Source organism: Pagrus pagrus, assembly GCF_965226575.1.
Source record: "Pagrus pagrus genome assembly, chromosome: 15".
Taxonomy (NCBI): Eukaryota; Metazoa; Chordata; class Actinopteri; order Spariformes; family Sparidae; genus Pagrus; species Pagrus pagrus.
The window spans coordinates 10,212,283-10,227,037 of record NC_140199.1 but is presented as its reverse complement, the minus strand read 5'-3'; the positions used below and the strand labels follow the sequence as shown (position 1 = coordinate 10,227,037).

The 14,755-nt window shown below is 40.9% G+C and overlaps 1 protein-coding gene across 1 annotated transcript; it reads right to left on the bottom strand.

Annotated features, from left to right (window-relative positions):
* Positions 1-5,683: 5,683 nt before the first annotated feature.
* On the bottom strand, positions 5,684-14,700 carry LOC311270138 (uncharacterized protein). Its single transcript, XM_084374853.1, has 2 exons — positions 14,666-14,700; positions 5,684-8,493 (listed from the first exon to the last, which is right to left on the bottom strand). The coding sequence occupies exon 2, from the start codon at positions 8,429-8,431 to the stop codon at positions 7,628-7,630; it is 804 nt and encodes a 267-aa protein (XP_084230979.1). The 5' UTR covers positions 8,432-8,493; positions 14,666-14,700; the 3' UTR covers positions 5,684-7,627.
* Positions 14,701-14,755: the final 55 nt, after the last annotated feature.

The following is a 14,755-nucleotide window of genomic DNA, read 5'->3' as shown; positions in this document are numbered from 1 at the left end:
GGTTGTGAATGTTTCTGGCCAGTCGAGTACCGATTGCATATGTTTCACATCCCTGCTGACCATTTTCCAAATCCCGGCACAAGCTTTAAGATCGGCTCGACACTTAGTAGATAGTTTTACATCCAAGCTGTGAAAGTTTTTACTTACTTGAGAGACAATCAGTGTAAAAATAAGTTCCACTTTATTATTGTTCACAATTTCTTGTTCTTTGTCTCAGAGGTTTTGTTAAATGCAAACAAACCTTATGATTCTTTTAGCATGTGACATATTCGCTCAGAGCATCCGTAAATGAGGACAGTTTTTAAAACTACATCACAATGTGGCAAAACAAACTAATATCAAAAAGTAAAATTTATGTTATTTTGAGAATGAATATAGCAACAAACTTTCTGCTCTGAGTGGAGTAATGGCAGCCTCAACAGAACGAAGTCACACTCCCTCTGTGTGTGCTGTGATCTGAGCTTCTCTTTTCCTTGTTTTGGTGGCAGGGCTTGCTGCTCGTGTATGTCAGTGCGTCGCTCACATGCGCTAACATGAATTTCAGTGTAAACTGGCAATAAAGTTGTGTCGCATTGTATCACATCACAACACATGATATTCTATAATATTGCATCGCATCGTGTTGTAACGCATGGCATCATATCACACCAAAATGCATTGTACCGTTTGGCATCGCATCTTATTGTACCATACCGTATCGTATCGTATCGTATCGTATCATATCATATATGGCATTTTATCACAGTGATCTTGGAAAGGTGGTCCAAATTGTGCATTGAATCTTTCTTTGTGCATGTTCAATCTCGAGCATTCAGCTTTTCAGACTATGGAAATGTTCACAAATGGTCTAGTTCACTTTTACATTTATGTGACCAGGGTAATTACTCAGACACAAGACCAACGTGTTAAATTGTCACCTGATTGACGTAACAAGGTGAACGTCTAACAGGGGCTCGACTGTAAAAAGAGTGTTCTGAATTTTTGTTGGTGTTCAACTGCTTATAAATTCAACTTCCGATATATGTGAGAAAAAACGTGTTTCTCATTAATAACTTATTTAGGCACAATTTTTAATGGTATGGTCCTTTACGACCAAGTTTAGATGATACAAGTCCTGCAAAAATACACAACAGTTTTTGGACAAATATGCCAGGGACCATCTACCCTGGGACACCCTGACACACACACATACACACACATTAAAAATACCCCTGCTAGTTAGCGAGTGCCAGGCTAGCCACATAGCCATGCTACAGTAGCGTTTCCTCTAGACCAGCTTCTCTGGTCCTGCTTCAACAGATGGCCCGACAGGTCCCTGGACAGGCCTGCAAGGTGGAGGGAGGGGAGTGGAGGAGGGGGGGGGATGGGAGTACGGGGGAGTTGAAGGGGGACGGAGGGAGGTTGTGGGGGGTTGGCACCCTCTTAGGAGGACTGAGGGGGGTGTGGGGTGAGCGAGGGAGGGAGGAGACATATGTCCACAGTCCTGGCCCCTGCCGACGGACTGTCTCTGCTGGCTGCCTGGTGGCTGGCTCGCTTTCTCACAAACACACACACACGGTAACTTGTTTTTGTCACTTAGGAGGACATTACGTTGATTAACAGACTAAATTGATCCAAAACTGTAACTGCAAACACAATCTTGACTAGTCTACCTTGTGGGGACCGACGTTTTGTACCTTAAATAGGAGGTCGGTCCCCACAATGTGAGTAATATAGGACTCACACACACTCACACACACACACACACACACACACACAGATACACAAACTTACTCCACTAAGCTTGGCAGACCGCTGCAGTACAGCTCCTCTCCCTCTCCATCTGCATCTAAAAGACCCACGCGCCCCGACAATGAGGTGACCATGTCACTGCCTGAGTCGAAGCAGAGGGATGGAGAGAGGGAGAGACGGAGAGAGAGAGAGAGAGAGAGATGCAAGAAGAGAGGGGAGAGGAGGAGAGGGAGGGGACGAGGGAGGGACACATTAACAAGCTATAATCTCAACTGCCTTATCCATAATGCATTGTGTGGGCCAATTTACATGGTGCTGGTCCCTCTGGGAGAAGGGAGATCATCCATCACATTACTTTATTAGCTCCCTCACACTCTCTCACAGATGCACACATGCGCGCACACACCCACGTGCACACGAACACACACACACGCACACACATCATTATTTGTCTCTGCCTGTCCTTCGCTCTCTCTCCCTCTGTTTTGTGGGCCTGTTTTGTCATGGTTGTTGTTTCAAACTGCTGCTGCCTCTATAAAACAGCTCCAGACCGGGTCGTGTTGTGCAGACTGTGACAAGCAGGGAAGGATTTTTTTTTTATATATATAAATACAACCGTTTGTTTAAAAAATACGACAGCCCCTGGTTTCAGTATGAGTCATGGGAGAGAGGATTTAGGTAAATGTCGGAAATCTGATGCTGAGCTTTGTTTTCCGGAGCTAAACTTTCTTTGTGTGTAAATGAATAAATCTCACCGCACAGACGTATCATTAATCCCTCACAGTTTGTCTTCAAATTAACATAAACAAGTCAGCTTTTAGGGGAGATTTAAAGGGATTTAGGACTAACTATTGAAACACTAACATTTCAGAACAGCAGTGCAACTTTTCTTTGGTAACCTGATCACAACTGTCTAAAAGTAGTCCTGTTTTGCGAGATAGGAGGAAAAAAATCCTCCTTATTCTTGCACTTTTTGTACCCTCATGTTTGACGAAGACATAACTGTTAATGTGAAATGATCGAATGATTCTCTGTGGATGATCAAAATGCTGATTGTTGCTCTTTGAAAGTCATTTAATTCACAAGGGCTTTTTATGCAGATCCCAGTTAAATTTAATTGATCTGCACTTTTAAAGGACTTCAGTTAGACGTCCTTATCCGATTAATTTAGATACAGCTAAAGACAATTTAGTGCAAAATCTGTGATTTTATTCATGTGTTTTGTTTTCAAAGAAGAAAAACATTTTGATTGTCTTTATTTTTGCACACATCTCATCTATAAAACTAAATTTTCCTTATTACGTTAATAATTTGCTTAAAATTACCCATGAATTTTGTTTTTATGATTGTTTTGTGCGTCTGAAAAATATTTCTATTATTAAAGAAATCAATTACGTTAATTTAGTTTTTAGTTGTTGTTTTTTTTTTTCACATCACTTTTATTCAGCCACTAAAAGGGAAATAATCGCTGATATAAGAAAACTAAATTCAGGCTGAAGAAGTTTGAGGGAAGAAATAATTTCCTGTTAATTCTCAAGTCAATCCAGATGATACAGATGCATTAAAAATACATTAAAACGTCCATAAAACCGAGTTCAGTCCGTGTGTGTTGTGTTTTTGTGTCTAATGGGTGGATCGACTCCAGTCCTCCGTGCGTGCGTGTGTCAGGGAAATTAATTGTTGGCACCTCAGCCACACACACACACACACACACACACACACACGCACGCACATCTGATCCATCAGATTCCGCAGCCACCCTGTGAATAAAAAGAGCTGTAATTGCAATCATGTATGTGGAGCTCCAGCACCGCGCGCCATACCGTACCATTAGTATCACAAATAAGTAATAATTTGCTAATGACAACATTATGTTGAGTCAGTTTAGGGGCAATTAAAGTGAGTGATATTTACATATGCCCAATGAATCACCGAGCGTGGCAGTTCGGGCGGACTCTAATGAATATTCATCCAGGCATTTCTCCCCTGCGCGCTGCAGTTTATAAACTGAATTATGGCTGATTTGCCCTTTTAAAAAATGAACATGGGCGCATCTCCCACAAGGAGGCGGCGAACAATAACGTCTGATTATAAAAATGTTTTACTGCTAAACTGCCGGTGAGGAGACGGCGGCAGCGTGGTTAAAGACTCACTTGGAGGGGAGCGGAGGAGGGAGAGCCCTGCACCTAGTATCAATCCAGTTTAGTCTCGGCCTGTCCACCTTTTTTTTGGACTGACATGAATATTTACAGTGTGCATTCAGAGAGGTCCATACATCACGAGCATCACTCTGAACGTGTAATTGATTTGTTTTTACAGGCTGCGGATTATCAGCCCAAGTGGAGGTCAGGGATCACTGAGGAGCGCAGCCCCAGAGCCGCCACCTCCACCGGGGACCTCTCTCTCCCTCTGGGTGCTGCTGACCTCTCAGGTGCAGGATCAACAGGCGACATCAGTTTGCATTCGCGCTTAACAAGATGGGCCGCGTGTTTATCATGCAAATAAGCGGCTCCGTGGCAGGTGTCAGACGCACACTCAACACACACGACGCGCGCGCGCGCGCGTGTGCAATGCATGCGTGCGCGCGTGCAGCCGTCTTTGAGCAGGACTGCAATCATCATCATCATTATTAAATTGACAAATGCAACCGTAAACACGCTGAGGTTTTTTAACCTGACGAATGCAGCTGTGGATGTCAACGACCAGTGGTGTTAGACGAGTATTCGTGCAGGAGAGGCTGTTTATCGGCCGGATTTGGGGGATTTATATGTTTATTTATCGGTTTTCGGCCGATAATAGAGCCGATAATCTGCTTTCACTATAACAAGTGCAGCATTTACATACTCCATGGTGGATGGTGGTATGCACCTTTCAAGTTGCAGAAGAAGAAGAAGAAAACTAGAGAGCCAAGCGGTGGATGGTTTTTAGAGTTTCAGAGGAACACAACACAATTGCATGTTCAACAAGAGTTCACAAAAGTTTTAACATAGACATAAATTCACAGGAGTTGTGGGACACCCTGCACAGGTTTGTAAAAACAACAGAACAATAATAATTATTTTAAAACTAAAAAATGTGAAATTATCTTATCGATATCGGCCATGAGAAGCAGATAACTGTATTTTGTCGGTATTGGTTGCAAAATTTAATTTCATGCATTCAACAAAAACAAAACAAAAAACAAAAAAACACATTAAACTTACCACATTGATCCTCCAAGTGACTGAAAACACCTTCAGGTGCAGTTTCCTCATCACTAGTCCTGCAGTATGCAACGCCTTCAAACCTCAACATTTAATTCATTATAAACTATGTTTAAGTGTCTATAAAATCACCATGCACCTGCACATATGGTCAAATATAGAGGATGTTTTTTGCCACGGTCCTTTTTAACACATTAACGTCCACAGTGGAATTTTATCATTTATCATATTAAATCATTTAAACTTCTCCAATCAGTCAAAGTGTGAAGCAGTTCAGACTTTTCTTCACACCCTTTTTTACTCGTCACAAGGAATCAAAGGCATCTGTATTTTTAAAAAAGTATCCCCCCAAAATGTAACACGATACAGAAACTACAGTTATATAAAGTGCATGCTACCACTGGATTCGGAATAACTTCAGTTTCATTAATAATTTCCTTTGATCCAGTGAGCATCACATTTTTTAAAGTCCCTTTTGTTGTGTTTTTTTGCATTTCAAAGCAAAACAACTTGCATGATAAACACATGAAAATGTTTTAAATGTAATTTTGTTGCGTGTGTGCACGTGTCTTCACAGTTTCCACAGATGAGATTCTGTGGAGCTTTCCCTTAAAATGATAAATATGGTCGTCATTAATCAAATTAACTTTTTATATGTCTGACTCTTGTTGGTGATTTAATCAGCTCAAATCAGTGGAGTGGAGAAACAAAATCTATGGGGAAAAAAACATAAATTGACAAGACATTAGTGATACGTAAATCATTTATTTCTGTTTTGTTGTAAACAAACACAAGTCATGACATTGTAAATCCATTTCTTAAAACAAATAAATACCAGGCCATACTTTATTAACTCTCAACAGCAGACCTCCGTCCCTCACAAATACAATTCCTCACAAGATTTTAAAGTGCTGAGATGCATCACGACACACTTGTTACATTTAAGGTTCGCTGGATCCTTTAAAAAGTGGCAGATAAATAAAAGGAAGAAGATGAAACAACCTTTTTCCTCATGCTGTCTGTCAGCTCAGTCCCGCCTCAACGCCTCAGTTTACTCAGATGTATCTGCTGCCATCTTGTGGCGACAGTCTGGAAGCATGAAACACGGTAGACGCATTTTTCTCTCATGTTTGAAGCTCAAGAGTAAATCACATTATTGATTCATGAGTTGAAAAGGTCTTAGTCAAACACATGTGACATTGCATCTTTTCACAGCGTCTGATATGAGTGAGCAGGGCGAACAATGGCACAGTTTACATTAATCTACACTCGGAGTGAATTCAGCAACTGGGTCAGAGTTTCTGCAGGATGGACTTCACGGTGGAAGCTCACAGTTCCTCTCTTTGTGATGAAGAGGAAAAAACAAGGGAAAAAACCCGTCACTTTAATTTAATTTTTGGTCGATCGACGTCAATTTAAGACGAGCAACATTTGGAAACAAAGGACCCCTCAGCTGGAGGGGGTTGGCAGGCTCATCTCCTCCCTCGGAGGGTCTCTCATTAGCTGACATACTCCGTTCTAGCATGCTGATAAACATCTGTGCAAAGTTTTCGGCCACTTGGGAAAATTATGATTAAAGCTATTGGCCTCGAACATCTAATTTTGTCTTGAGTGTGTTTAAGCATTTGTTGCCAAAATGTGCTTTAACTCTGGAGTCACTGCAAGTAAAAACAAATGGAAAATCCCTCAAAACAGATCCAATTTCCTCTCCCACAGTAATTTCCTCAGAAAATTACGGCAGTTTTTACGTCTTTAACTGACAAAACAAAATAGTTGGAGGCTGTGAAAACAGCTTCAGGTCAGGTTCATTGTGTCAGTGTTTCTTTGTGTTAACTCTCCAAAGAAACTTATTTATGAGCCTGACATTATATGTGACATAACCTGTGAACATCATCATTTTAAAACTTTCCCCGTTGATTACTGACATTAAAACTATTATTTTTTGTATTACAAGTTTTCTGAAGTGTTATGTTTAATCATGTTAATGGGGCATTATCCACTGAAAGATGCTCTAGTTTGCATTCATTTTGCCATGTTAATATGAATAAAATGTTTTATAAATCAGGCTGTGGATGATATATGAACAAACCCCTCTATAGAAACTATCAGAATAAACCTGGAAAGTTTGGTGTATGCTGATTTGGAGATTTCTGGCTCAGAATATGACAGCAAAAAACTCATTTTGAGGAAATGTCCTGTAAAATGTAACACAATTTCTTTGGCAAAAATGGTGAATAATGTAAAATAAACAAAAACAAAAAAAATTAGATATCACCATGAAATCCTGGCTAATTACTTACACGAATACAGTTGTAATTAGTTTTTTTTGTCTTCTGTGATAATGAGGCACCATCTCATTAAAAATGAGCTAACTTGCTTACATTTCTGGAACAGAAATCATGACAAAAATTTACACCTAAATGTGATTTTGGCGTTTTTTTCTTTCGACGTCTCTGAAATAAGATCATGGAAGGAAAACAGTCCAAAATCTCAAATTTAACCGGTGCATGAAAAACAATTTCTTTACCTGTCGTGTCTCTCCGACAAAATATTAATGTGACGAGTTGGTCTGCAACAAAACAGACTCACAATTCTTAAATTCAATACAAAATATAGGAACTCAAGGGAGCAAGAAAGTGCCTGTCTGCAGGTGCTGAACTCTGAATCATCTCCCCGCTGTTTCCTCCTCGGTATCAATAGACAAAGCTCACATATATGACAGATGTCTCTGGTAATTTCGGCAGGTGGAGGTCAGGGAAGGGCAGCATGCCGTCAGTGTCTATGTGAGTCTGGACTGTGTAGGCTTTGACCACTGCTCCCCACTCCAGCACAGAGCTGTGGATGACTCCCAGTCGGGCCTGCTCGTGATACGCCGCTCCCAGCTCCCTGCCCAGGAGGATGTCTTGGATCTGGGGTGAGGACAACACCGGGGAATCTCTCTTCATGTCCGCAATCAGATGCAGGTTTGTGTCTCTCTCCCGGTTGTATCTATTTGAGTCCAGGTGAGCACCGTTTTCTCTGTCTGTGTCTGTGTTCTTGGCTTTGTTTGCATCTGGACAGTTGTGAACCGGCCTCTGCTGCAGGTTCACCATCGTCAGCCTCTCCAGGTGCTGCACAGCAAAATGTCCCTCCAGGGAGGGAGAAGGCGTCCCTCTGGATCCTCCGGGGCCACAGTGGATCAGAGTGAGATGCCTCACCTCCGAGTTGTTGAGCAGCCGCGCGGCGTTGAACGGCGACGTGAACCAAATTGTTAAACGTCTCATCCTGAACACAGGAGACGAGTGCGACTGAGGGCGGTGCAGCGAGGACAGCTGGATGTCCTTGCATTTACAGTCGGCGAGTGAGGAGACGCTGCAGGGCTGAGGGTCCTGGCTGCAGGAGTAGTAGAAGAAGCTGTTGTGGGTGACGTAAGCCAGGCGCAGGTCAGAGCGCTGCAGAGCCATGGAGACACACAGCAGCACACAGAGGAGAGGGGCAGGAGGGCTGACGGCAGGCATCACTGCTGGAGGACAGTCTCAGGGAGCATGATGGTGGTGTTCATGTGCGGATGTGTGCGTGGCTGTAGAAGAGAGAACAGAAAAGATGAGAAAATCACCACTGACTCATCATCCTGTATTTAATATATGTTAAGCTTGGCAAGTGTGTGCAAAGGCAACTAGTGGAGGAAAAGTATTAATGCCACAGTGTAAAAATACTCAACAATTAAGAGGACAAAAGTATTAAAGTCAAAACACTTAAGTTGTCTTAATGTTGAAATCGGCAAGAATGTGTTTGTCAAGCTAATCTATAAATATGACCCCGGCTGACAGTGAGGAAGTTATATAAAGAAGTAAGGGAGGAAAGGGATAAATTAGGAAGTAAGTAAAGAAGCTTCGTAGACAAGATTACATAAAGCCAGAGTGCATACATGTTGTGCTGTCTAATCAACATGGAAACGATTATACAGAAGCAGAGAGTAGAAAATGAAAAGAGGAAATAGAAAACTAGTAGACTGACACTTTTATGGTTTCATTATGCGAACCACAGCGTCAAATACAAACATCCACTTCATGTGTGGTGGGCTTGAGAGTCCTGCAATGAGAAGAAGTCGCTGTGGTTTTGGAAAAGACTGTTTTGAATCCTGTTTGAGCTCAGACAGACTGAGACTGTTATTTACTGTTTTTCAGTGGCTTCTTCTTGGCATTTTCTTCGAGATCTGACATTTGTCCGTGGCACCGTCATAAAAGAGCTTGTTATATATCAGCCAAGACCTCCGGCTCTATAAGGGACAGTGACGGGCACAATTTGTCATCATTAGTTCAGACTGCCCGTCGTGATGTGAAGCGCTCTGATGCCTGACTGAGTCTCGTCTTGTTAATCAGGCTCTCTGTCAGTTGTATAAATGTTTTCATTTTCTCGTCTGTGAGACGGAGGTCTCTGTGCTGATGTTTAACCCTTTGTGGATACACTCAAACACTCAGCATGAGGTGTTCAATGCATGCAGTGCAGTGGAGAGGGACACAATACATATGCTTAAGTATTGAGATGATGTTCAGAGATACTGGTATGTTAATTTTATTGTAATTTTTATGTTATTTCCCCCATTTTCCTAAATCTCTGTTTCGTACATTTTTACATAATGTGCTTCATACTGTATGTTGTTTATTGGCTCTTACTATCTTTATTGTCATTGAGTGTTTTTCTGTAAAGAAGAAGTGCACTATAGTTCAATTTCAATTTTATGTTCTTATGAAAATGAAAACAAGAGCATGTTGACCTAGCCTTACTGACGCCTGTTTTTTTTTATTTATATGCTTATTGCCTTGCTTACCTTGTTGTTTTGCTGTTATTTTGAGGTGTGTTATGTGTAGTTGTGTTTCATCCTCAGTTTAATACATATAACTCACAATAACTTACTTATTTCTGCAGTTTTACTCCCTAACACCTGTACACAGACTGATGTGTAAAATCTGCAGAATTCCCCTTTAAGAAAAGGATCTAGATATCGATCAACTGTCGTTCGTCGTTCTCCAGGAGTGACTTTATGTTGTAAGTCCATCCTTTGTTTAAACATGCCTCATCATTTCTCTTTAATCCAGTAAATGATTAACAGCCTGACCTCTTGACTGCTCCCAGGGAGCGGGTGTGAACTTGTTCCACGTCGCTGCGGGTTGTTTTGCATCAGCAAATACAATAATGAAGCTCGAGAATGTAACTCCCATTAACGGCTAAATACAGCATGACAGTGAAATGTTTGCAGCGGTTGAACCTGACATAGTACATTTACTGAGGTGCTTGTACTTCACATGAGTATTTCCATTTCATTTCTCAGAGGCAAATACATTTTAGTTACTTTTAAACTTGTCAGATTTGTTTTCCTTTCCTTCCCGTCCAGTGAAAACCTCAGAATTTGAAGATTTTGAATGTGATTTTTCTTTTTTTTTCAGATAAACTGAAGGATTAAGTGTTCCTTTGTGGGCTTAGAAAATTTCTCCTTCTTCTTAAACTAAACAAACTATTTTGAAACCCTCCTGGATTAGCTGGAAAATTCACTGCCACAAAACTGAAAAACAACGCTTTTTTTTTTTCTCAGCTTGTGAAAAGTTCACTTTTTAGAGAGATGTGGTTCTCACAGCAATGAGCTCTGTGAATTAGATGCATTGCTGTATATTAAAATTCCCAACAGTATATAAAGAAGTTAAAATGACCTCAACCTTAAACATCAACTCCAGGAAAACTCACGTTGATGCACCAGTATAATTAAAGGCATACTATGCATGATTTTTCGCTGTCCTATTTGTAAGAAAAGCAGATTTTTGAGTCATTTCCAACTTGTTACATAAATACTGACGCATTGTAATGGCGGCCGGCCCGACCCATGAAAAAGATTATTTTCCGAGTCAATAAATTCACAATTTGTCATAAAACTAATGAAATATAAGAGAAAACAAAACCCATAACTTAAACATTGTAGAGCTGCTCCTGTATATTCACAGCTCATACAACTGGCCGACTCTGCCAAGGTCAATATGACCAGATTTATTGTGATTTTCATCTTTTTAGTACCTTTTTCTGAGCTGAGTTGGCGGCCATGTTGGTGTTGGTGACACCAACGAGACGATGTAGGTCCCTGAGCGGTTTAACACAAAACTACATGATATTTTACTATATCTACGACAAACTGCGACTTTCTGGTATAAGGTGACCAGAAGGGGCGTGACTTAGGCACTCCATTAGTACTTTTACTCAATAAAGGATCCGAGTACTATTCCTGAGTACTAGTGTTCATAAGAAAATCAAATGGTCGGGTCGTGAAGGAACCCAGCCCTCTTTCAGCTCGGGTCAACTTTCACACACGCAGAGTCAAACGCTCTGAGGTCGCTCCCCTGTGTGTTTCTCATCTATTAAGTATTTTCTTACCAAGACGTGAAGAGAGGGGATGTGGACACACTGACAGCTGGTTTGGATCAGGAATGTGTCTGTCACACACACACACACACACACACACACACACACACACACACACACACACACACACACACACACACACACACACGCTGAGCCTGTGATGGGTGTGTTCTTCCTGCACTACAGTTAGGGATACATTGTTTGGCACTGGCAGCCCACATTGGATTTCACACACACCAACACACATTTAGAAAATTATAACTGTGGAGATCGCTGCGAGATTCCAGGGAAAACATTGTTTTGAAACCTCGGCTTTTACAAAGGTCAGGGTGATTTTCTGGTTTGGCAATAATATCAGACCGGGGAACATTACTTTCTGCCTCATTCTGAAGAGAAGTTGACCACCACATTCTTCCTTTGGCCTTCTGTGACATTAAAAACAGAAGTTAATTATCATCTACAGTATATTCAACGTCCACTTTTCTCATATTGGCTCAAAGTTGGAAAATAAATCCTATTTCACATGCCTGGCAGGATCATATGTATTGTGTACCAGTTTGTTTCTGCTCTTCAGTGAAGCTCTGTGGTGTCTGAACTGAGTGAAATATTTCAAATGCCATGATTTTGAAAATTGAGTTTGGCCTGTGTAACATTTATACACCAAGTTCAGCCTGAACTTTGAAGAATTTGGGATCTTTGCTGGATTTTAAAACACAGTTTTGTGGGTTTGAACATTGGCCGCACTGGTTGAGTTTGTACTTACTGACCCACCGCCGGGTCGGGGAAGTTTATAGGGGCTTTTTGTGTTCTTTTCTTTCGTTTGTTTTGATGCTAGCTAATAGAAATATCTCGCAGTAGATAAGCTGTATGAAGAAATGTTAAATGGAGCTATTAAACTCATTAAAGTCATGAGATGAATGCAGGGTTATGTACATTAGGTGATCAGCTGTGCTTGTAGGATGAGACTAATGATAATCTGTGTTTTCTTATGTTTATAAATCCCATAATCACACTGTCGAGTATCGTCTGTGAAGCTATTTTTATGTGTCATAGTTCATTTTGAGTTACAATAATGCCATATGCATCATCAATACTCATTAGTGCACCAAATCCGTTTCTTACAAATGCACTTACTTCTGTTTATCAAGCCTCTGTATAATATGAAGCTATACTGTTTATTTGGGACCCATTTTTACCTCCGACAGTGAGGTTATGTTTTCACCCGTGTTCATTGTTTGTTGGTTTGTGTGCATAGATCTTAATTTAAGAATTCGGGTGTATTAATAGGGGCCGCTATCCATGAGTGAGTACAAATTGATGCTGATCCTAGACCTGGTGAGCTTTAATTATGGTCAAGCAGTTATGGGTGATTTAAAATTTAGGCTGATTCCAGGCTATCGAGTTTGATATTGGATTAGGATTGATAAAGGGGAGAAGTGGATTATGCTGCATGTTTGGGAAGTTTTAATTGACTTTCTTAAAGTCCGAACATCGAACATGTTTCTTGCCATGGCTCTGTATCACCATTAGACTCAGTTAGGACTGCTGTGAAGTTGACTACAGCTACCATCCTCTTCACAGGAGCGAGTCACAAATGTTATAAAGCCCCAATGTGATAATGTGACATACTGAGTGGGGTGTTACAGGCAGGGAGAGGACCACATAAAAGATGGGAACCAGTGTAACCTTATATTAAATTCATTTCCAGGATCATACAGTACTAGTTGAGACTGTCCTCTCAAAGAAGAACAGCAGCATTGTTTGGTCCAGCATCCCGAAAACAACTTATGTTTATCTTCAATGACAAAGACCGATAGCAGACGAGGACTGTTGTTTTTTTAAAGCTTAGACAGAATCCTTGTGTCCGACCTCAACCATGTGTTTGTTATTGAATACAGCACGACAGTGTTCCCTTCACCATGACAAAGTAGTAATTTATACCCCAACATGACCTTTGGCAAAAATGTATCGAGTGGTTTTTGTTGCTAAACCTTACAAGCTTCAACCACAAAGGGATTTATTTTTTACCAGTAACGTGTGATGGATTTGATGCAGACAAATGTGTCCCCGTGTCGATAGGGGCATCAGATCAGAAGACGCTTCTATGTGGAGCTCAGGTGGACATGGACAAATGATTTGTTGAGCTAGTTACTTTAAAGCAATGGTTTGACCTTTTGGAAAATGCTTTCTCTGCCGATGAGAAGAGATATCAATCTGGAGTAAGTAAAAAATAAGATATCCAGTAGGCTTTGCCAAGGGGAAAACAGCAAGCCTCGCTCTGTCTGGAGATAACAAAATTACCAATGACATGTGATATTCAATATGTACAAAAATTCGATTAAAGCAGGAAACATGCAGAGGATTCAGGAGGTCACTGTTGCAAGCCAAGATATAGTCCAGCACCAGATGCCCTGTATATTCCTCACTTTGTTTCCAAGTGTTTACTGTCTTTATGCTAAGCTACGCTAACAGATGGATATTATGGCATCATTAAGGTGAGAAAGACAGTTCTCCCCAATTTTGAACTTTAACTTTAAAAACATCTTTGCTTAAACTAACACCGGACCTTTTTTGACTTCAAGAGGAAAGACTGAAGCAAATAATAGATCCAAGTAACATAAAGAAAACAACAATCTGAGATAAGATAGATAGAATACAAGCTTTGTTGATTCTTTTTCAATAAATAGCTTGTAGTATTTACAAGAGGTTTCTATTGAGTTAAACCTAAGAGCTTCACCACCAACATCAGTGCAAAGAAATGACATGTTGCCAACTAATGCTGAGGGCAAAGGACAGATCGGTAGTCGAGGAAGATGGACAAGAAGTGGTGAGCGACAGGATTCAGAGGGCCACTTCTTATTTTTCCCTCTCCTGAAAATGTGAGTTTGTGCCTCACCACATATCTGGCTTAAGTTTGAATCACTGGATCGGACGTGGGCTGACTCAAACCTCAAATATTTAGCTATTGAATCGTTTTTCTGGGTCAGGGGTTAAGTTTGCCTCGATATAACTTACTGAAACAAGTACATTCACCACTTCTACTGTCTCGACTATGCACAGGTTCCCACAATGAAATAGAGGATTTGTATCCAGCATCATTAGCACACTTTTAAAAATGTTCTATAAGAACAGATTTGCGAGAGTGTTTCTATTACATAACGCAGACACAGGAATGCACAACGTAATATGAGAATTTAGAGCAGTTTCGGCTGTCTGTGCCTTTTTAAAGACTACTGGAGTGTGCTGCAGGACACAAACGCACATTTGAAAAAAGTTGTTAAAACTAAATGGTCGTCAATGCCAGCACACGGTAAGTTTTCCCGGTTTTCTGGTATGAAACTCACCTCAAGTTGCTGCTGAAGAGCTGATATGGGAATGCGTCAGTCTGAGGCTGGGATGGGGAGGAAAAATCACACATCCAGCTGACGTCAGGA